Source organism: Cetorhinus maximus, chromosome 11 (assembly GCF_964194155.1).
Source record: "Cetorhinus maximus chromosome 11, sCetMax3.hap1.1, whole genome shotgun sequence".
NCBI classification, from domain to species: domain Eukaryota; kingdom Metazoa; phylum Chordata; class Chondrichthyes; order Lamniformes; family Cetorhinidae; genus Cetorhinus; species Cetorhinus maximus.
Window position 1 is genome coordinate 66,534,762 of NC_135889.1, and position 24,676 is coordinate 66,559,437.

At 43.3% G+C, this 24,676-nt stretch overlaps 1 protein-coding gene across 1 annotated transcript in view; it reads right to left on the bottom strand.

Annotated features, from left to right (window-relative positions):
* kalrna (kalirin RhoGEF kinase a) overlaps positions 1-24,676 on the bottom strand; it is a 1,015,085-nt gene that overhangs the window by 5,808 nt on the left and 984,601 nt on the right. Inside the window, exons 56-58 of the mRNA XM_078552171.1 lie at positions 17,607-17,774; positions 16,772-16,850; positions 6,708-6,908 (exon numbers count right to left, since the gene is read on the bottom strand). Coding sequence (XP_078408297.1) covers positions 6,708-6,908; positions 16,772-16,850; positions 17,607-17,774 — 448 coding nt within the window. The remainder of the gene's footprint in view (positions 1-6,707; positions 6,909-16,771; positions 16,851-17,606; positions 17,775-24,676) is intronic.

The window sequence follows — 24,676 nt, forward strand, 5'->3', positions numbered from 1 at the left end:
CCTGTGATTTTAATGAAAAATAAAGTTGTACAAGGGCATAAAATGTGTGGTGAACCATATTCTGTTAATTTCTCACTGGGTATGTTAGAATTACCCTCCAATTGAGTTGGCCCCAATATCCTCTTCAAAAATGTATTGAAAATTCTTGTTAGGCTCTGACATGGCAAAATTTATTTTAGAAGTCTTAAACATTTAGATGCAGTTCCATTTATGTCCTTAGGTAAATAGCTTTTAAAAGACCTGTTAATAACTCTATCATCAGTTAAAGGCATATTGGTTTTGCAACACAGCATGTAATTGCACTGCAAGTCAACTGAGCGTTGAAAGGTGAAAGAAAGAAAATCTGGTGCATTATATATATCTGCTTGGAACTGAAATCGAATGCAGTCATTGTGTGATTTCAACAGCACTGCCCAACTTGTTTACACCTCCTCAGGTCCCTCTGTGGCTCTGATGATAAATTTTATCTGGTCCCTTAGTGGACTCCTGGGGGTAAAGTTTCTGCTTTGGGCGCCATTGGCATCCTGGGCACAAATTGCCCTTAGTTTTATTGGTTTTTTGAAGTGAAGTCGTAGTTCAAGTTCGGATGAAGGGTCATTATAAACTGAATCAATTTCTCTCCACAGATGCTGTCTGACGTGCTGTGTATTTCCAGCACTGTCTTTTTTATTTCAGATTTCCATCACCTGCAGTATTTTGCAATTGTATTTGGGGTCAAATTTCTGCTCAAGCTTATTTCCATGATCAGAATTTTAAAAATCCCCACTGCATCAGAGCAATCGGGCAACTTAACCGAATATGATTATTTTGCTTAAAAATATTCCTGGATATATTTAAAAGTGGTAATCTGGTACAGATTTATTAATACAGATGCAAGTGGGCTTATTACAAAGAAGAGGAATTTTTAATAGGTGTGTCTAGTCCACCATCTGCGAGTAACTTGATTTTAAAATCACTTTAAAAACTATAGAAAACCATCTATTAGGTTAATTGGTGTGCTTGTCAGTTTATTGATTGATTTTTAAAAATATTTAAACCTTTTAAAATATTTTCATTAGTGCCTAAAACAAACGGCTTAATTTGAAGAGTTTTCTTCAATGCTCGCAGACATCGCAGTTGGTGGAAACTCGCCATGCTCATTATTTTGTTCTGGGGATGGAGTGAGTTTTGTGCATGGGTTCAGTTTCCAGAGTTTTTTTTTAAACCAGCATTAAAGATCGCAGAAACTTGATTTATGTTGACTTTATTTTTGTTAGCCTAGTGCTTAAAATTATTTGATTCTTTTCACTGGTTCTGCCAATTTCAGGTGAATGTATTAGCATCCACTTTCTCAAGGGCAATTAGGGATGGGCAATAAAAATGCTGGTCTTTCCCTTGAGCTTTCATTTATATTACTCCTCATCTTCTATTCTATTCCAATCTATTCTTAATCAGTTTTTAATTACTTAATTTCTCCAAGATAATTTTATGCCCCCCTGAGGATGGGTTGACAGGTGGTGGTGGTGGAGGGGGGGGGGAGGGGGGGGGGGTGGGCTGTAAAATGTCATGGGCACCATGCCAGCTGCCAACCCCTGCTTTTTGTTTAGCTTGTGGGCATTGCTGGCTAGGCCAGCATTTATTGCCCATCCCTAATCAGGGGGGTTTTTAAGAATCAACCACATTGCTGTGGATCTGGAGTCATATGTAAACCAGATCAGGTGAGGACAGCAGGTTTCCTTCTGTAAAAGGCATTAGTGAACCAGATGGGGTTTTATGACAATCAACAATAGTTTCATGGTCATCATTAGAATGTTAATTCCAGATATTTATTGAACTCAAATTCCACAATCTGCTGCGGTGGGATTTGAACCCAGGTCTCCAGAGCATTACACTGGGTCTCTGGATTACCAGTACAGTGACAATACCACTATGCCACCACCTCCCCGGCTGCAATTTTACCAGCAGTGGGGGAGGCTTTGGGTAGCCTGCCCGGCCATGGGACAATTGAAACCGTTAAGTGGCCAATTAACAGTCCCAAGGGCCTCATCCCTTGGCTGGTGGGTTTTCACCAAGAGTGGGAAAGAGCCACACCGAGTGTCCATGGTGGCAGCTTTTACTGTGTGGGATGGTGGCGGGAAAGTGGGGAGAGATACCTTCTTAATGGGCCTTTGGGCCCATCAGAGAGCCTCCCCCCAGGTCTTCCATGCCCTCTGCCACTGGGGGTTCCCCTTCCCTCTGGCCTCCTGTCCACCGCGGTCACCCAACTCGCTCGCTGGGGGCCTTCTAAGCTGGCCCCAGTGATACCCACTACCCCACACCTGCCATTTGCCTTTCATTCCAACTCCAAGGCTCCTCATAGCCAGGGACTCGATGCAGTCTCAGCAGTCCCACTCCTGTTGGGACTGCTGGGGCCAGAGAGCTGCCATCCATTTGATGGGCCTGATGGCTATTAAATACTTGTGGCACAACCCACCAGAGCAGGGGTGAATTTGGCCCCAACTTTTTCGCTGGTCTTCCACCAGCACCAACTTTCGACTCCTGATACTGAACCTTCTGATCCCTCCTGGTTCATCCCTCCCTGATGCACAGTAATTTATTCTAAAACAAAAACAGAATTACCTGGAAAAACTCAGCAGGTCTGGCAGCATCGGCGGAGAAGAAAAGAGCTGACGTTTCGAGTCCACATGACCCTTCAGCAGAACTGAGTGAAGTTAGGAGAGGGGTGAAATATAAGCTGGTTTAAGGTCGGCGGTGGGGTGGGGCGGTGGGAAGAGAAGTTGGGGCGGGGTGGGGGGGGAGGTGGTTGTAGGGACAAGCAAGCAGTGATAGGAGCAGATAATCAAAAGATGTTACAGACAAAGGAACAAAGAGGTGTTAAAGGTGGTGATATTATCTAAGAGAATGTGCTAATTAAGAATGGGTGGCAGGACACTCAAAGTACAGCTCTAGTGGGGGTGGGGTGGAAAGACTGACAGGGTATTATAGTTATAGATTTAAAAATAATGGAAATAGGTGGGAAAAGAAAAATCTATATAAATTATTGGAAAAAACAAAAGGGAGGGGGAAGAAACGGAAATGGGGCTGGGGATGGGGGAGGGAGTTTAAGATCTAAAGTTGTTGAATTCAATATTCAGCCCGGAAGGCTGTAAAGTGCCTAGTCGGAAGATGAGGTGCTGTTCCTCCAGTTTGCGTTGGGCTTCACTGGAACAATGCAGCAAGCCAAGGACAGACATGTGGGCAAGGGAGCAGGGTGGAGTGTTAAAATGGCAAGTGACAGGGAGGTTTGGGTCTTTCTTGCGGACAGACCGCAGGTGTTCTGCAAAGCGGTCGCCCAGTTTGTGTTTAGTCTCTCCAATGTAGAGGAGACCACATTGGGAGCAACGAATGCAGTAGACTAAGTTAGAGGAAATGCAAGTGAAATGCTGCTTCACTTGAAAGGAGTGTTTGGGCCCTTGGACGGTGAGGAGAGAGGAAGTGAAGGGGCAGGTGTTGCATCTTCTGCGTCGGCATGGGAAGGTGCCATAGGTGGGGGTTGAGGAGTAGGGGGTGATGGAGAAGTGGACCAGGGTGTCCCGGAGGGAACGATTCCTACGGAATGCCGCTTGGGGGGGTGAAGGGAAGATGTGTTTGGTGGTGGCATCATGCTAGAGTTGGCGGAAATGGCGGAGGATGATCCTTTGAATGTGGAGGCTGGTGGGGTGATAAGTGAGGACAAGGGGAACCCTATCATGTTTCTGGGAGGGAGGAGAAGGCGTGAGGGCGGATGCACGGGAGATGGGCCAGACACGGTTGAGGGCCCTGTCAACGACCGTGGGTGGAAAACCTCGGTTAAGGAAGAAGGAGGACATGTCAGAGGAACTGTTTTTGAAGGTAGTATCATCAGAACAGATGCGACGGAGGCGAAGGAACTGAGAGAATGGGATGGAGTCCTTACAGGAAGCGGGGTGTGAAGAGCTGTAGTCGAGGTAGCTGTGGGAGTCGGTAGGCTTGTAATGGATATTGGTGGACAGTCTATCATCAGAAATTGAAACAGAGAGGTCAAGGAAAGGAAGGGAAGTGTCAGAGATGGACCATGTGAAAATGATGGAGGGGTGGAGATTGGAAGCAAAATTAATAAATTTTTCCAGGTCCCGACGAGAGCATGAAGCCGCACCGAAGTAATCATCGATGCACCGGAGAAAGAGTTGTGGGAGGGGGCCGGAGTAGGACTGGAGCAAGGAATGTTCCACATACCCCATAAAGAGACAGGCATAGCTGGGGCCCATGCGGGTACCCATAGCCACACTACATACTATATACATATGGGTATAAGACATAGGAGCTGATGTAGGTCCACTGAACCTGCTCTGCTGTTCAACAAGATTATGTCTGAACTTCCACATAATTTCCACTTTCCTGCTCGATCCCTATATCCCTTGATTCCCTTAGTGCCAAAAATCTATCAAACCCTGTCTTAAACACACTCAATGACTAAGCATTCACAACCTTCTAGGGTAGGGAATTCCAAAGATTCCCAATATGCTAAGTGAAGAAATTTCTCATTTCAGTCCTAAATGGCTGACCCATCATCCCTAGGCTCTCCAGCCAAGGGAACAATAACAACCTTGTCAAACACTCTATAAATTTTATATGGTTCAATAAGAACACCTGTCACATTCTTCTAATCTCCACAGGATATTGGCCCATTTTACTCAATCTCTCTGCATAGGACAACCGTATTATATGCAGAATGAATCTAGTTCACCTTTGTTTCACCGCCTCTAACACAAGTATATATTTTCTTAGGTAAATAGACTAAAACCAAATGCAGTACTGCAGGTGTGGTCACAGCAAAGCCCTACATAATTGCAGCAAGATTTCCTGAATTAGGAATTTATCTCAGGCAGTGGTGCAAAATGGACAATATTGGTTGGGCAACCCACAGTATACAGCGCGCCTAATATTTAATTCTGCTTGTTGCAATGGAACTGAATATTAGGCACAGAGTATAGTGGGTGGCGGATCCAATGCTGCCCAAGACAAATTTCTATACCCCTTATTCTTTTACTTCAACTCTCCCCTTGCAATAAAGGCCAACATACTATTTGCCTGCCTAATTTCTTGCTGTACATGCAGGTTAATTTTCTGTAATTTGTGTACAAGGACAACAACTTACATTTATATAGCACTTATAATGTAACAAAATGTTCCAAGGTACTTCACAGGAGCATTATAAATAAAGTATGACACTGAGCCACATAAGGAGATATTAGGTCAGATGATCACGAACTTGGCCAAAGAGGACCAAATCCCTCTGAATAGCAGCATTTACTAAGTCTCTCACTTTTTAAAACAATATTCCACTTTTCCATTCTACTGCCAAAAAGGATAATTTCACATTTCCCAACATTAAACTCCAACGAGCATCCTTTTGCCTAACCACTCAACTAGCCCATCTTCCTATGCAGCCTTTTTACGTCCTCCTCACAGCTTATTTTTCCACTTAATATTATCAGCAGACTTTGATACTACGCTCAAACCTCCTCATCTAAGTCATTGATACAGATTGTGAATAGCTAAGGCCCAAACATTGATCCTTTTGGTACTCCACTAGTTACACCACGCTGAAAATTACCCATTTATTTCTACTCTCTGTTTTCTGCCTGTTAATCAATCCTCAACCCATGCTATTATCCATAATCCCCATGAGCCCAAATCTTTGTGCAAAAGCCTCTTCAAGTGGCAGCTCATTGAATATCTTCTGAAAAGCCAATAAACTACATCCACTGGCTCCCCCTTATCTACTCAGTTCGTTACACACTCAAGCATGATTTTCTTGCTGTAAAACTGTGATGACTGTCTAATCATATTGTGATCAAGTGCAAAACTGCATTGCAAGGCTGTAGTGGTTGGCTGTGCAGCCCAGCCTGCTGGTAAATAGATTAATGGAAACACTTCTTTTATTTGCACTTATCTTGCCACCAAGGGTGGTATTAACTCTGTGTGCAGCCCCTCCACCTCATTTACCTTACATCACTGCTGCTAAAGTTGGGCCTGCTGTAAGGTAAATACAGAATAAGACTGAACAGTTGGCAAATGCTAGCAAGCACTGCTTCTGTGTGTCACCAAAAGACTCAATTAAGCATTATTAAAAATGTTTAAGCCTCCCTGATGACTCAACTGGTTAAGGCAGTGAGTTGTTGAACCATATAATCCTGGAAGGCAGTAGGCTAAACTTCCAGTCTATGCTGAGCCTGATGATTCTGGCCACAACGGCAGAAACAGTGCTATAATCATCATCAGTTTCTCTGGATTATGAAGGAGATAAAGACAATAAAAATGGCTAGGAATCTTGTTTCAATTTTTGTCCAGTAATACCTGCTAATAGATGCATGTGCTGATGTTGAACGAGAGCAAAATTGAGCTAGACAGTGATGCCCTATGTGGCCAAATTGCCTGCCAACATTCATTGCCTGTGTTTTTAGGGAATAATGAGAACTTAGCAAGGTACCATAGGGGCATGGCTCCTATGAACCATTTCCCAGAAAAGGGTTTGAAGGACAGGGAGAAGAGGAGAGAAAACTAAGGTGCGAGTGAAAGAAAAAATGGCTGCTTGATCTTTGGAAGACAACTAATTTACATGGATAACTAGGCAAAGAGAAGATGCAAGTCAATCTTATAGAGTTAAAATAAATGATATTTTATCTAACAAATTCTGTTGGCTTTGTAGATAGAAAATCAACACTTACAGTTCGAGAACTAAAATATAGCCAGTAGAAAATTCATATGTATCACATATTGCAGGAAATTGTGGATGTTGTAGATTTAGCAGGATTGCTGCCTCATGTGCTACTTGGTCTTTCTTCTTCATTTTTTTGCTGATGAACTTGACAGCTACTTCTCTTTTGGTTGATTTTTGTATACATTTCTTCACCACAGAAAAACGACCCCTGTAATACAGAACGGTAATCAAAACTTATGTGAATAGGATCATTGACATAAATGAGATCCCAGGTCTTTTGGAGTAATGCATCTTGTTGGAATATTTTCACTTTCACAGACTCTGAATAGGTTTGGCGATTGTTATTTGCTAGCACAGAAATGCATGCTTAATACTTGGCTTATGTATTCATTGTAAAAACTTGCAAATGTCCCACATTGCTGATGAGTTGGAATTTACACTGTTTAATAATAACAGGCATTTACACCATGTGGGATATAACATTAGGGCCATTGATTTACTGAATAATTCATATTTCATTGAATTGAATGCAATCCTTGAGTTTTGCTATGGGGATTAAATTCCACAAGTCAAAAAATTGTAAATAGATGGTCTTTAAGTGTATTTCATTAACTATTCATTTAATTTTGATCCCTTACCAGTGTTGAAAGGTGTTGGTTACAGTTCGCTAATACTAAAGAAGGCTTTGTAGTCATACATAAGTTAACTGTAAGGGCAGGGGTTTCCGGTCCCACCTGCTGCAGGACTGGAAATTCTCGTCCAAAGTCAACTGGCCTTTTGCTGGTCTGTCCAATTCTCCGTCCCGCCCTCAATGATTCCCACGGTGGGCTGCACTGAAAAATTTAGGCCTAAGTGGTATATATAAACTGTTTAGGCTTGAATGTAGGAGGGTTGATCAGTAAGTTCACGGATGACACAAAAATTGGTGGGGTGGTAAATAGTGAGGAGGATAGCCTTAGATTACAGGAGGATATAGATGGGCTGGTCAGATGGGCTGATCAGTAGCAAATGGAATTTAATCCGGATAAATGTGAGGTGCTGCACTTGGGCAGGACAAACAAGGCACGGGAATACACGATGAATGGTAGGACCCTGGGAAGTACCAAGGATCAGAGGGACCTTGGTGTACATGTCCACCGGTCCTTTAAGGTAGCGGGACAGGTAGATAAGGTGGTTAAGAAAGCATATGGGATACTTGGCTTTATTAGCCGAGGCATAGAATAAAAGATCAGGGAGGTTATGCTGGAACCGTATAAAATGCTGGGTTGGCTAGAGTATTGCATGCAGTTCTGGAATCCGCATTATAGGAAGAATGTGTTTGCACTAGAGAGAGTGCAAAGGAGATTTACCAGGATGTTGCCTGGGCTGGAGAGTTTTAGTTATAAGGAGAGATTGGATAGACTGGGGTTATTTTCCCTGGAGTAGAGGAGATTGATGGGGGGACATGATTGAGGTGTATAAAATTATGAGGTAGACAGGAAGGAACCTTTCCCCTTGGTGGAGGGATCAATAACCATGGGCCATAGATTTAAGGTAAGAAGCAGGAGGCTTAGGGGGGATGTGAGGAAGAAATTTTTCAACCAGAGGGTGGTGGGAATCTGGAACTCACTGCCTGAAAGGGTGGTAGAGGCAGAAACCCTTATAACATTTAAGAAGTATTTGAATGTGCACTTGCGATGCCATGGCATACAAGTCTATGGGCCTAGTGCTGGAAAATGAGATTAAAATAGTTAGGTACTTGTTTGACCAGCCCAGACTTGAAGGGCCGAAGGGCCTTTTTCTGTGCTGCAGACCTCTATGACTCTAAGTCTTTATTGAATCTTAGAACTATTTACAAATATATAGTAAAGGGTAGAAGCTAGGAGTTGTCTCCATGATTTCTGGTACACACTATTCTGTCCAACACTAGACTGACCCTAGGTGCAGGTCATATGCTCTCTCAAATCACTGTGTGGGTGATACTTTTCTCAGTTCCACATTAACCCCATATGTGCCAGACCTTTACACTACACCTCCCCCCAAGTCTTTATCCAATGAGCAGGATTTTCAGGCTCCACCCACCGCCAGGATTGTTCGGTCCCACTGAAAGTCAATGGACTTTTGGCTGGCCTGTCACATACCCCGTGGCGGGACGCTGGAAAATCCCGACCAATGTATTTTAAGTGATTATAGTTTACCTTATGTTTTACATTTTTATTACTATAATACATTTATATTGTCATTACTACATTATCAATGCACCATCTCCCCCCTTCAAGACCTTGAATTCAAAGGTTCAGGTGGTCTGGAGCCTTATAACCATTTCACATCTTGTTCACACTACTGTCAAAGGAGTGGGTAGGCTCTGTTGCTCCTTATTCTTTCTGTAGGTTTGGAGGTTGTTCTGGCATCTGGGTATATTTTCATCCTTTTCTTCCATACTTTTTTGTTGAACCGCACTTGCTGAATGTGCTACTACAAGTTCGTCATTTAAGCATTTCAAGTCCCCTTTCTACTTCCTGTGAGTGATATTTCAGAGTTCTCCTCAGTTCTCATTTTTCCTCTACAAATTCAGCTTTTGTATGTGAAAGTTGGTTCTCTATGCAGATCAGTTTTTCTTTAGCAGAGAATAATTCCTCTGCGCTATCCTTCAAGTTCACATTCTGTAGTTGCACTACTGCTAATTGTTTCTGAGACTCTTCATGCTCTGTTGTGAGAAGTTCTACTTGCTCTTGCCATTCGAGGTTCTTCATTTTCATCTCTTCATATATATCTTTGGAAATGTAATGTTTTCCCAAATTTTCTTCCAAATGTCCAACCATTTTCTTCAGCTCTGTGGTGTCTTTCTTGTACCTTTTGGCTTCCTCCTGGAATATAGAACATTACTGAGTCTTCTCTGCCAACCGGTTCTTTAGTTCTTTCAAGGCTGCAACTTCGTTGAGCGCATTTTCTGCCTGCACTTGTGCCTGGCTGTATTACTTGTTCAGTTTTCCCAACTTCTGCTTCAATTTGCCAATATTGGCATTTAAAGTTATTTCCTCTTGATCCCTTAGTGACACCTCAGGAATTTATTTGTTCAGATCTTGAAAAGTTTGGTTCATTGAAGAATTTAGTTTATCGTGCATTTTCAAAGGAATATACTCAGCTTGAATTTTGTGTTTCAAATCTTCCAATTCAGCTTTGTGTGAACATTTTCTCTGAATTATTTAAAGATTTATCAGGATTTGCTGTAGCCTGGGGTTTTAAAAGATTTTGCTCACCCCTGCTAGGTCTGCTGACTTTGCACTCTGAGGTTAGAAGCTAGACTTCCAAAGGACATTGAATGCAGTAAGAAATTTTAAATGTGTGCTTTTAGCTTCCAAGCCTTTCTTTGGAGCTTTTTCCTGATGATTTTTCCTCTGGGCCTCTGCTTCTAGAGCTTCTTTTCAGGTCAAACTGCTTTGCTGAATTTTTTTCTAATTCTTACAGAATTTTAGTTTTCCTCTGCATTTTCTGCAAGGTCTTGGGTTTTTCTACAAGCTGCCACTATGTTGTAGGATGTTGGTTACAGCTAGGTAGATCTGAAAAAGTCTTCGTAGTCATATGTATGTTAACTGTAAGTTTTTATTGACTGATGGAAGTAGTTACAAATATACAGTAAAGGCTCTAAGCTAGGAGCTGTCTCCATGATTGCTGGTACAATGGTTCTGTCCAACACTAGATTGACCCTGCGTATGGGTCGTGTGCTCTCTTACATTACTGTTTGGGCAGTAATATATTCAGTCCCACATTAACCCTACATGTGCCAGACCCTTATACTACAATCAGTATTATGAGTAAAAATACATGGCAAAGTAGTAGGCAAGATGTACCAGATGGACAACATATTCCTATGGATGTTTGGATGTAAGTTTGGTGGCAATCCACTGAAACCTAGGCGAGTACTGAGAAACATTAGGTCCTGCTGTCGCTTCCAGGTATTCTGTTTGGTGTATTGGGGATGGGGCCTCTGTTCTCTCTTTGCCAGACTATTCTTTACCCGCTGCCCGCGATGACGGGTTTTCACGCCGTATCAGCCCAAACCTGCCGCATTACTTATGCATTCCCGGGAAACACAGTGTTTCCATGGTGGGCGGGCTCTCATTCGTGCGCTATGCCATTGCCTTGCCGCTTCATCATGCCGGGCGCCATATTTAAAGTCCACACTTTAGCGCACACATCTCAGTGCTTCTAGCCCACGACTACTGCAGGGAAGATGTCCATGAAGGGCAAAAAGACTACAGCCCCCAGACTTAAAGACACATCAATAGAATGCCATTTGGATGCTGTGGAGGCCCGCTATGATGTCCTCTACTCCTACTCTGGCTGCAGGATGGGCAGCGGAATCACCAATCCAGCCTGGCAGATGGTGGCAGCAGCGATCAGTACCAATGCTGCACAGAAGAGGTTGACCATCCAATGCTGATAGAGGATGAATGATCTCATCTGTGCAGCCAGGGTATGGCAACCATCTCATCACTCTAAACTCACACACTCAAGCTCATCACACATTCACTGGCATCTCACTCACTTCCAGCTCAAGGGGCATCACCACCTATTCTCACACATATCCTCACATGTCCATCTGGCTTCATCTCCTCTGGAGACTACCTCCTTGGCCTTCACTATCTTAAGGCCACTTGCACAGTTCAACATGCCCCCACACACACCCTCTGATACCCTCCTTCCCCAGTACAACGCTCATCCTGCAGCCTCTTCCTTTGCCTCAGGCCACTTCTCCCCTTTCCCAAGCAAGACTTTGCCCTGCAGCTATTGAAAAGCCACCCACATACGGCTGCTCTGGTAGGTAGAGGCCTACCCGTGAGCCCCTGTAAAAGTAATGTGGTTCTGTCTGTGAAGCCTGCTGCTGATGACTGTGAGTGCTGACTGTAGCAAGGTAGGCAAACAAACCTTGAAGTCCCGAGCAAAGTGCAGCCTGCCAGGTGCACATCGCTTATGTGCTGTTGTGAAACATGTCGGTGTGTTTTCCCACTGATGTGGGCAGACGGGTGGGGGATGAGTCCAGTGATCTGGCCTTATAATGATATGCTGATGTATTACAATGAGGTTCCTGACGTCCAATAGCGGGAAACACGGCCTGCCATTGGCGGACGATCGCAAACTGGTTTCAAACTGTCATGAAACCGATCACGCCATATTGTCTGCTCACACCACCGAACACACCCAATGCCAGCGGGCACGGAAAATCGCTATGGGGCCCGCCTGAAGAACAAAGGGCTTTGTAGAAAAAAATCCAAATTTTAAAGTGGCTTCTACAGACACAACTGTGTTGTTTCTGCTGGGATCCCTAACATCACACCCTATGCTGAGATACTAACACTGCGGTTTCTAGGTATTTTGTATAGTAAACACGCCAGATGAAACGGGTGCCATCCATTTGCAGGCTAACTAATAAGAGCTTTCCTGACCATGGAAAGTTTGCTCTGTCAGCTGCATTAAATCCGGCCCATTGAGTTTCCTGATTGCTTTGTGTTACTATTGTTTATAGTATTATTTCTTCCTAAAAAAAATGTTCATTTATGTCTTCAGGCTATAAACATAGCCTGAACAGAGTGGTTGTGCTTTTTTCAAAACAAAGAGGCTTTGTGCATAGTTCATATGCATATATATAAGTGCATGTGCTGCATGCTCTTGCATGCAAGTGAGTGATTATCTGAGAAAAAGACAAACCATATCTGTTGTATCTTTTATTTTGTATGGAGATGATGTTAAGTTTACACAAGGGCTGGACTTTTGTTCCTGTGCTGCATCTTTATCAGTTGCCTGATGCGATTTTTGAAGGGGAGGCCAATTTCTGGCTAGGAAGCACATTGGCCATCCAATTAAGGAGGGCTGGTGGGCTCCCAAAGCTGGAGGGCCAACAGAAGGCCCTAAGAGATCGACAATCCCACCATTCGTGTTGGGGACTGATACATGGATGGAGAGGACACCACAGGTGGAGGTGCCCTCTGAAGTCTTTGTAAAAATGTGAGAACAAAATTAACCACAGCCACCAGACTGATGCAATGGAGGAGAAACCATGACTCCACGGGAGTTGGGGGAGGTCAGAAATGTTTGCTGGAATGGTGGGCCCCCAGTCTGCTGCAAGGAGGTTGCCTCCATCTCTGGGCCATGTTTTAACCTCGCTGCAGGCCCGGCTGCCAATTAGAAAATTCCAGTCAATGTCTGCACCGTGACCTCAATAGGCCCTTTGATTTGCTACCCATGCTTGCAAGCATCCGCTTCTAAATAGCTTAGGAGAGGGAACATGCCGGTAAACCAGCTTTCTGTCTGTGCTGGGAAATTGCGGATGCATCCGCCTCTGTTCCTACCTCTGCGATCATCTAAAAATTCAGCCCAAGAAGTTGATTTTGAAGTAGTGCCTGAAGAATATGAAGTTGGCAGAACAGCCACTTTGTCCACCCATTGTTGCCAGCATGAAGCCCGAGCCTCGTTAGCACATTACCAGTGAACTGTTGGTTCAAAGGTGGGTTCAAAGGTTCTGTGAGTTTGGGAAATCAGCTGGCTCCTACAATGAGAAAGCCAGCAGGTTTGGGCCTGGACGGGAAGACAATTCCAGGCTGAGAGTGAGCTAGAGTTTTACTGGGGACTCAGGAGGACACACTTGCTTCTCATGGCTCCACCAAAATGTTATTTTTTCATTTCCTGGGCTGTTCTGGGTGCTGCCTCCAAAAGTCCCTTTAAAGATTGCAAGTTAAGCTGATTGACATCTGGTACAATGAGCAATGCGCTTACTCCAACTGTCTGTATCTGAAAGTTGCAAGCAAAGTACTACAGGTGGGCAAGCCCATTTACAGATCCACCTGAAAACTGTATCAGATAGGCCTCAGGCTGGATTTAGGACATAAAGCCTGCTAGAGTGAATAGGGTGGTAGGGGAATTAGGTGGAGAACCCGCATTGGGTTTCCAACATTGGGCAAAGTGTCCCTAATTAGGTTCTGGTGGGTACGGCCTGATGCAGGTATCAAGGTAATTAGGCTTATTAATGAACCACCTAACGCCAATTATCCCTGAGCCCACCAGAATTTATGGTGGCTCAGGGGTTCTCCTGAAATCGCACATCTTTCCTGTGCCTCGTGAAGACTGCCCAAACCCTGCATTGTGCCTGATTGAGGGACCCGACATCGGGAAGTGTGGGCCCCTGAAAGCTACTGCACCTGTCCCTGTCCTGTCCTCCGATCCTGTCCATTCCTGTCACCGTTGAGACCCTCCCCGCGACCCCCATCTCACCCTCACTTACCTGTGCCCGGGTATTCAGTGTCAACCCAAGGGCTGGGCCTCAGTGTGCAGCCAGCAACAGTCACCACCTCCTGGTGGAGCTGCCTGCAATGCAGAGCTCTGAATGGATGGCAGCTCTCGGTGGGCGGGTTTCCACCCCTGGGGTCCTGAATCCTGGGAAGGCCCAATGCTGGCCAGTCAAGTGCCTGTCAGGGCTTCCCACAGGTTCCCCAACTGGTGGGCTGAACCCTTGTCAATTACATAAAGTTCCGCCGAATGAGATTTCAGGGAGGACTGTGACACAGAAAAATTATTTTATATACCTCCATTCAAAAACAGCAAACAAAGCAGATTCATACAACTAAATATTCCATAATAGGAACATAGGAACAGGAGTAGGCCAGTTGAATTCCTCATGCTTGTTCTGCCATTCAGGAAGTCTTGTGGCATAGTGGGTAGTGTCCCTGCCTCTGAGCTAGAAGCTCCGGGTTTGAATACGGCAGACAGTAAGAGCGGGAGAGTCTCCTGGTCAGCCATACTTGATGCAGAGTTGCACCCCTTAAGCTATGGCCCCATAGCAACCAGTTCCAGGAAAAACAAGCTATGGAAACAGATGTAAGCATGTGCTTTGTCTGCCTCACATGTCACTGGGCCTTGTAAGAGAAAAGAAAAGTTCCATCATTCAATTAGATCATGGCTGAGGTCTTAAAACATTTCTGCTGTAAAAAGCTATGTCTTGATAATTTAATAGATAAAGGCACAACCTAATGTAACATTAGGCTTTACAGATCGGGAGGTCTCAGCTTTGTTCTTGGTTTCTGAACTAGGTGATTTTAGCAGAGGCACTACAGATCAGCCGTACTGTTTCTGGGCTAAGAAGAAAGGTCAAACAAAAGTATTGAATTAAATGCCTCATAATATATATTTTCCCAAAACAAAGCAGCCATTTAAGAGACTGCCATATATTACCAAGCTTTAGATCATTCAATTAGCCCTCAAATTCTTACCTAAACGGTAGTCAGCTCTGTAGGTTCTCTGAAAATATATCTAGTACCCTTTAGAAAACACAGAGTTCATTTATGGAAGAAAAAAAGCATATTCTGCAAATGTTCCCTAATGTCGTGAAAATCTACGAACCCCTTCAGAATCCCATAAATTTACAATGTGCCAAACTCTTTTGCAATATCATCAAAATTTACGGAGAGAATATTTTCCCCGTCGGGATGGTGTTGTGTGGGGGCAGGCGAGGGTGAGCACAGAGGTGCCTCAGGCAGATAAGTTTTAAGGTTTAAAAACTTTAATGAAGAAAAAAGAAAAATTTAAGACATGTCCCCTCACGCGACAGTGTCACATGAGCTGGGACATGTATGAACTTTAATGAAAAAATTTATTTAATTTATCAACCCTTCACGAAACTTCATCCCGCCCATGGATGAGGTTCCATGAAAAATGCAAAGGCCGCCTGGGCTCTTGGCTTGCCCGCCAACCTTGAGGTTGGACGGGCAGCTTTCTCAATAGCCTTAATTAGTTAATTAATGGCCTTAACAGGCCTTTGACAGTTCGGCGGGTGCGCAGCCGAGTCAGCTGCATGTCCGCCGAACTGAAATTCTAAATGACGTGCAGTGATGTCAGGATGCAAGCCCGAGGTCACCGCCCCTGCTCACCGAGCTGAAAATTCTCCCCAATAAAACCAAGATATTTTCACTTGCATTTTGTTGTGGAAAACATGATCACCATCACTCATAGGTGAGAAATCTGGCATTGCTAAGCAGAGGACAAAATTGGTCTATATAATAAATACTGGAACATAGTTGGATAGTAGACTTCAATGAATTAAAATGCATTGGTCAAGGGATCTGAGCCCAATGGACTGAATTTTCATGGAGTCAGGGAGATTCTGTGGAGGTGTCATGAACCATAGTATGGATGAGGGAACTTTTGAAAGGTAAGTTCAGTAGGTCTTATCCATCCCAAGCAACAACCTTCTTCGCACCCCCCTATGGACCCTCAGACCCTCCATGCAAAGCTATGCTCCTCTACCCACTCCCCATGGCCCCTCATACCCTCCATACCAAGCTATGGCACTTCCATGCCTAATCACCCACTATACACTCTGGGCAGAACCAATGAACCTTATATTAACAACAGGCTTTAAAACCTTTTGAAAAAGTAATTCATTCATAACTTTCTACCTTCTGAAAAAAAAACTTTTCACACAGCCCTCTAAAAGTGTCACTCGTCCAGACCCTTTAAAGTATCAATAGCAGAAACTGCAAGGACATGACACCCTCTTTATCTTGTGTAATACACATTATGCAATTGATTTAATAGATCACAGAGCAAGAGCTATCAATTAAGCAATGTTTTCCCTGGAACACAGCTGTTTCAATGGACTATTGGATGTCTGGGCTCTCAGCCAAGCCCCATTGTGCATTTTTGGCTAAGAGTCATGAGTTAGCATGGTCAGGCCATGGGGAGTGTGTGGGATGTGAGGGCTGGAGCATTGTTCTTTCATTTTTACAACTGGGACGAAGTCAGAGAGCACCGAGGTAGATGTTTAAACAGCCCGCCTTGGCACTCAACATCACTTGTGGCTGCCTCCGAACTGTTTCCGGGACCAGTGGGCCCAACTTCAGCTAGCACTCACCCACCTTCCCCCCGCCCGCGCCTGCCCACCCAGGAATGAAAATCCCACCTTTGCTGGCACTTTCTCCCGAGGTGGGTGGGCTGAGCTGGGAAATTTCCCAACACTTTCTACCCGCCTCTAGGATGAAAATCCAGCCCAATGTACTGTCCAAATCTTTGAATCACCTTTGTAATCCAGATTTACACTACCTTCCAATTTCAAATAGTTCTGTGTAAGCAGATTCAAAGTTATCCTTCCATGGAATTCTCGAGTCATCACTTGTTGGCTCTGAGAAGAGATCAAAAGCAATTAGAAGGAACCGTTTATAAAAGGAAAATTGAGAGTCAGATTGATTCAGTTGTCTTAATAAAAAAAAATCAAAATAACAAAAGACACTGAGAGCAGTTATACCAATCACTGTCATGGTCCACTATCTGGCCTACAAGTTAAACTCATCAGATAAACTGCTAGTTTAATTAGTTAATAGTTAGTTATTGGTCGGACAGTGAGGGTGATTGTAAATTAGGGTTAGAAATTTACAATTATCTGAAAGTGGGCAAATAGTTTTTTAATTCAGTTCTCCCAACCCTTGCCTGACTTAGGCTCAGGGAGGTCTAATTTTACTAAAGGGAGATAAGAGATGAATCCAAAGTTGAGTTTTCATGAGCTGAAAAAGCAATAATGATTCTCAGTGGAGGTTTGACAGACATTTCACCAGAATTTAGGTTTAGGTTCAATATGACTGAGTTCTCACATTCTTATTAACAAACCTCTTGTAACAGCTTCATTATTGAACCACCAACAATAGTACTTTGTACGTTGCAAAATTTCAGTGTCATATCTTGATAAGTGACCTTTCACATTTTTCAGACAAAAGTGTTCTGTGTATTATTTATTTTGAATCTTTAAATTTTACAAGTAAACATAAAGAACGGAAATTATAAAGCTCTCTAATTCTCGATAAATTAGAAATCCATTTTTCAAAATTGCTCTCAGTGAACATTTTCTTACACAGTTAGGTAATTAGAACTCAGTTGCACTTACCATTGCTGCAAGACAGTGTTACAAAATCAGATGGCTCACTTGGTGAGCTGATTCCCCAGGGATTACTTGCACTGACTCGGAACTGGTACTGACAGCCTGGAATCAGGTCCTCAATCACAAGGTAGGTGTCCAAAGTGGATGCTACTGATTGCTGCCATGCCAGTGTTCCTAAACATTGAAGGACTCCAATATTATTTTTTTCCATTTCAGTGCAAGTACTTGTCTTTTGTCAGCCATATTATTGTTTTCAATAAAAAAAGTCACAGTATCTAAACTAACATGGCAGGTACTTTGCTGACTAAACTGGGAAATTGTGAGAAATCACTGCCAAACATAAAAGGTAAAAAACTACTTGCTTTAGCTTCTGCATTACAGTTTATGAATGGTCATATGTAAATTATTATTTATATCATTAGCACATTCAGGCTATATGTTCAAAATGCAATGAAGATTTACATTGTCAGGGTATTAGGACACATGATCAAAAGAAAAATGGTAGATATAACCTTCAATCTGTTAACTTCAAATTGCAGGCACACATTAACAAAGAATAATCTGTCCACAAAACATTGATAAAATGTATCTGACTGTTGTACAGGTGGACACTAAGCCAGAATAGATAAGATGGTTACGTACTATAACAAGGGTGAGAACACCCAGATTAACCCTTAGTCGAAATCTAGTACAATGGTTGACTGGCAGATAATTTGAATCGAGAAATATCAACAAAATAGTGCAAAGAAATATCTTGATAGGTAAGATTCTGGAAATCATTCTGAAGTTGATATGTAGAGAAATACAGAAGCTCCAATTTTTATAGCTACTACCATATGCACACTTTAAGGAAACCAACTACCTGCACCTAAGCTGTTTCAATAATGTACTCAGCGGTAACCTTTGAGGAATATCATGAAAATGTGGCATAAGGGCTTAATGGTAATTAAACATACCAAATGTTCCATCTACATTAAAAAATCGTAGATCATGGTATATAAGTTAACCTTGAAACCTCTAAAAATCCTTCCAAAACTGGAGGTGGGGGTGGTTGACTTATACGCCAAATATAAAATGTGAACCGCAGGTGTGGGTGTGGGTTTCACATTTTCAAATGTGAAATAAACAATAACACCAGTAATTCATATTGAATTAATGTTGTACGGTTTATTGAATGGATTAATCCTGCAACAATACCTTTAACCACAAGCAAAGTCAAATTCATTAGCCTGAATTTTCAGCTTGGTGGGCGTGATTGGTGGGTCCAGTAGCGGCCGGGAAACGGACCGCCGACTGCGATGAGCCCCCGACTGCGATTTCATGCTGGCTGGCCAATTAACAGCCAGCCAGAGTGAAGCGCGCACTGAAAAGCTCAGCGCTGCCAGGGTGGGGACGGGAGGAGGGCAGGTGATGATGTTAACACAAGCACGGGTGATGCTGGCAGAAAGCTCCCTGAAGGCAGAGAGCTGCCTCAGGGAGCTGAAGACCCGAAACCCAGGAAATAACATTTTTTTTAAAATTAGGGGCAGAATTTTCCCCCCATTGGGGGGGAAGTTTAGTAGCAGGCACGTGGAGGCACGCCTCCAATTGGCGTCCCCGATTGGGGCACGTCGCCATTTTATGTGGGCGGGCTATGCACTCCCTGTGAGGGCCGGGGGGGGTGGATTCCCTGAGCTGAGAGTGCATTCTTTCGCGCATGTGCATGAAAGAAGGCACTCATCTCCCTGAGGCTAAGTGCTGTCTCAGGGAGATCGGCTCCACAATAAAAAATCTTAAAAATCGAAAAAAAAATTCCCTGACATGTCCCCTCATGTGACACTGTCACATGAGTTGGAACATGTCCATCACTTTCAAATACACTTTTATTACATTTTTAAAAACCTACATGAAACCTCATCCTGCCTGTGGATGAGGTTTCATGCTTTTTCTAATGCCCGCCAGGGCTCCCGGCCTGCCCGCCAACCTTAAGGTTGGACGGGCAGGTCCACTAATTACTTTAATGACTTTGTCAATGGCCTCAATTGACCAATGACAGGTCGGCGGGCGCACAGCTGACTCTGCTGAGCCCCCGCCTACCTGAAAATTGAAATGGGGCGGGGTGACGTTGAGAGTTTGCCGGATGGGAAATCCTGGCCCAGGAAAAAAATGGCCAAGCATCACAACCAGGCACCTGAACATACAGATTATAAATGTGGTGTCCACAGTTTTCTACTTTTATTTTATTTAATAACTGAAACCTTATCCCGCCCTTGGATGAGGTTTAATTAAAAATGTAAAAGCCACCTGGCCGATTCCCCTGTCCACCAACCGGAAGATTGGATGGGCTACATGAAATGACAGACAATTGCACTGCTAATGGGCTTAATTGACCTTTTAATTGTTGGCGGGTGCGCTTCCAACTTTTGCGCGTGCCCGCTGACTGAAATATCGCGTGAACACGCCTGCCCATCAGCATAAAATTCAGCTCAGTGTCTTTAGCATTTGATGCAAAGAGTTTATCAATCTCAGTCCAAGTCACTTTGGCCATAGCATCATCGTAAGGATCCCACTCTGGATCAGATGTGGTGCTTTTAGTTTCAGAATCATCCATCCTCAACAAATCATTTTCATCTTCATCCATTGAATTGGATAGTCTGCATTTTTGGAATGATGTGCTGACACTTTGTGCACTAGTAGTATCCCATGATTTGTTGACAAAACCACACAAAACATCAAGTGAGGCAACTTGCATATTTCCACTCTTTGTGAAGGATTTTTATCTGTCAACCATCCACCTATTCCATTCGGAGTAAACATGATCCTTGAACATCGTGTTGAGACACACATCCAAAGACTAACGCCTACAGAAGTTAGAGCCCCAGGTATAACTGCAATTTAGGTGTTATTTCTTCACAGGTGCCTCTTGATCTTATCAGTTATATGGGATCTGAACATGTCCCACACTAAAAAGCTGCATTCTTTACATAGGCTGCCAGGATGCCTATTCCACATATATCAATTCACATCTTCACTCCATCCTCATCCATCCAACTGTTGTCATGGACATGCACAAAAACTCTTGCAGGACGCTTGATTTTCATAATGGTTTTATATTTGAAAGTTACCATAGTCTTTAAATTCGCTCCATCAGCCATACGTAGTACCATTGTGCATCTTGTCTTCTCATGTCCTGTGGTTTTCATTAGAACTGTTTTTGAACCTTTCCACTCCACTTCGGTTGCTGGACATATCGAAATTTATGGGCGTTTCATCCATGTTGCTGAAGTGGCTAATTGGGTACTTATGTTTTTTGCTGTTGTCTGATGATGAACTGCTGAAAGCTGGTAATTTTGGCAGAGGTCTTTTTGTAATCTGAGCAATCTTGGTCTTCTGCTGCCACACGAGACATATTTGTTCCATAAAGCGGCTACACAAACTAATTGTTACTCTGAAATCTTTAGGCTCAGGGTTTGACTTGGCCCATTTAAGTGTGTATTGCATTTCTGGTGATGATGTAACCATTCTGACGATTTCTGAGTACCCATTCCGATACATGCTTCTCAAGATGAGGCCAGTGGCTGGCCACTGTTTTCATGCCGCAATTGGTTTTGGGCTTTTCTTCAGGGCAGATTCCTTCTTCTTCCATTCTCTCACGCCAGTTTTTCACTAACTCTGAATACCCTCACTGCAGCACAGTTATTTGATGAGTTAGCAAATGTTACAACTTTTAGCTTGAAATGAGCTTCATACTTTATTGGTTTTGTTGGAAGACTCATTTCTCTTCGTCATTCTCCATGTGCGGTCTGCATTGTGCGGGATGTCTTAAACTCCCGAGTATCTTCGCAACACAGCCCACGTGTCTGCTCGATCCCTTATGCCCAGTTAAAAGGTACCAGTAAGTAAAACATGCATTTGTGGGGTGGAAAATTGAGGCTGACTACTAATGCAAGAATAGCATGTTGAGGCTGAAAAAGGGGTTGATTATACGCCGAGCATACGCAAAAACATGAATTTTGGGGCTTGAAAAATGGGGTTTATACGCTGGGCCGACTTATATACCATGATCTATGATAAGCATTAAAATGTAACACACTGAGCAGAATCACATTAGAGCACAGAGGGAAGCTATTTCGCTAATTGCATCAGTGCCTGTGCTGGCTCTTCACCCCCTTCTGTTTACTCTAATACGAATCCTCTGCCCTTTCCTCACATTATTTTATATTCTTTATTTTCAAATACTCATCTGGTTCATTTTAGAAATGATATTATAGATCCTGTAATTCCACACGGTGCATTATGCCCATTTGTGTTGATGAATCACAGCATTGTTACATCACAGAAGGAGGCCATTCAGCCCATTGTATTTGCACTGGTTCTCTGAATGAACAATGCCTCTAGTGCCATTCCTCTGCCCTCTCCCCATAACCCTGCATATTCTTCCTTTCCAGATAATAATCCAATTCCCTCTTGAGTGCTTCAATTGAACCTGCCTCCACTACAGTCTCAGGCAATGCATTCCAGCTGCTGCATGAAAAAGTTTCTCCACATGTCTCCATTGCTTCTTTTGCCAATTACCTTATATCTGTTCCCTCTCATTCGATCCTTCCACTAATAGGAATAGTTTTTACCTATCTAGTCTTTCCAGATGCCTCGTAATTTTGAATACCTCTTTCAAATCTCCTCTCAACTTTCTTTTCTCCATGGAAAACATTCCCAACTTCTTCAGATCTATCTATATAACCAAAGTTCCTCATCCTTGGAACCATTCTCGTGAATCTTTTCTACACAATCTCCAATGCCTTCACATTTTTCCTACAGTGTGGCACCAAGAACTGAATGCAACACTCCAGTTAAGGCGGAACCAGTGTTTTATACAAGTTTAACATAACCTTGTACTCCATGCCCCTATTAATTGCTTATAGGCCCACAAGAGTTTTGATTGTAGTTGTCAGTGCTCCACAAGGATTAATCTTACAACATTTTCTGGTTCAGGGGCCTTTACCCATTCATTGGAGAATCCATGGACAGAATTTAATGCCCTCCTCAGTGGCGAGCTTGGTTGAGGGGGGGGTCACTTAATCAGGTGGGATCATGGACAGCCACCATACCTCATGTAAATTGAGGCCCTTAAGGGCCTCATCCTGCTGGTATTAACAGGTGCAAGTAGGTGGTTCATCATGCGGGGAGCATGACAAGCAAGCCTGTGTGTGGTTATTTATGAGCTCATTCAAAGGCGAGGAATCTGGCATCAAGGAGGAGGGGGCCTGCTGAGATCTACACCCTTGCCCTTGCCGCCAATCCCCCTTCCCCCGTGATCCACACTCCACTCCCACCATCACTCACTTGTGGCCTAAGATCCTGCGACTATACTCGGTTTCAAGTGGGTGTTGTACTGGTAATAGCCACTGCCTCCCTCGTGGTGCTGCCTCGTGGTGCAGCTGTCAGCCGCTGATTGGCTGGTGGGACTTCCTGTCCAGTTAAGTGCCTGAATGGCATTTAATTTGGTGGGCCTTCCCCAAAAGAGATGACATGGTGCTCTCACCAGCTCTCCAGCCAGCAGGCAAGCTCCTGTTGCCCCCATTAAATACCGCTCCATTGGTGCAAACCTCTCGGAAAATGGGTGTAGTATTTTGGGGCTGCTTTGAAATTAGAGTGCAGCCTTTAAGAAAGCCAATTCAGACTGAAAATTGCATCAGTTTTCTTGGGAAGCAGCAGATAAGTAGCAAAATATTTCGATTCCTCTGTGCGCTCTCCCCCAATAGCACTTGATGGCTCCTGTTTGAAGGGGAGTGGGCACCAGGATGAAACATTAGAGAGAAGAAATAGGAGCACAGAGGGCTGAGAGAGACAAATACCACAAGCAAAAAGAATAGTTCATAAATAGGGATCAAACAGGTCAACTGCAAAATAGTCTATGGTTAGTTTGGATTGCATGTATGTAAATGCACAGGGCATCATAAATAAGGTGGGTGAGCTGTGGCACAAGTTGCCACATGGAACTATGAAATAGTGGAACAAGGAAAGACCTGGGTCAAAGAAGGGGAGGATTGGGAACTTAATTTTCCTGGCTACAAGGTATTCAGGAAAGATAGGGAACAAAGAAAAGGACCCAGGGTTTGGGGTGTGGGGGTTGGGACTGGTAGTATTGATTGAATAAACCATTATAACATTGGAGGAGATGATGTTGAGGGGGAAAAATCAAAATCTCTTTGCTTAGAATTAGGGACAATAGAGGAGCTATTATGCTATTGACATATACTTTAGGCTACCAAATAATGGGAAGGAGATAGAGGAGAAAGATTGCAAGCAAAAATTTAATAGAGGTAATAGAGGATTTCAATTACACCAATATAAACCAGAATAATAACAGCATAGAGGGGAGAGCAGAATTAACTCCAATGTTTAATTTAGGAGGATTGTTTAAATAAGTGACATTTGCGTTTCCTGGAATTTAAAAAGGTTAAGGGGTGATTGGATTGAAGTTTTTAAGATATTAAGGAGAAAGTATTTCTGCTGGCTGGGGAGTCTAGAAGGGGACATAGGCTCAAAATTAGAGACAGGTCTTTCAGCAGTGAAATTAGGAAGCATTTCTACACACAAAATGTGGTAGAATTTTGGAACTCTCTTCCACCAATGGCAATTGATGCTCAATCAATTGTTAATCTTAAATCTGAAATTGTTAAATTACTATGAACCAAAGATATTAAGGGATGTGGGGCAAAGGCACGTATGGTGTATTCTCCATGGCAACACCTCTACCAATTAGTGCCCAACTGCCAACCAATCAGCACTCTCTTCTCATGCAACATAAATTGTTGTTCCCTTTACAATTGGTATTCTTGCGTATCTATCCTGATGAGTGCAAGACAACAAGTTTTGACAGCCTGTCTCTTTTTTTTAAGCAATAAAAGCAAGTAGATGGAGTTAAGTTGCAGATCTCATTGAATGGTGAAACAGGCTTGAGGGGCTGAATGGACTACTGTTTTTCCGATGCTCCTGTTCCTATGTTCCTGAATTTCTTATTAGAATAATTAGTGGTGGAAACATTTTTCAAGTTTTTTTCTTTTTATTTTAGTCAATATGCTTTTGAAATGACT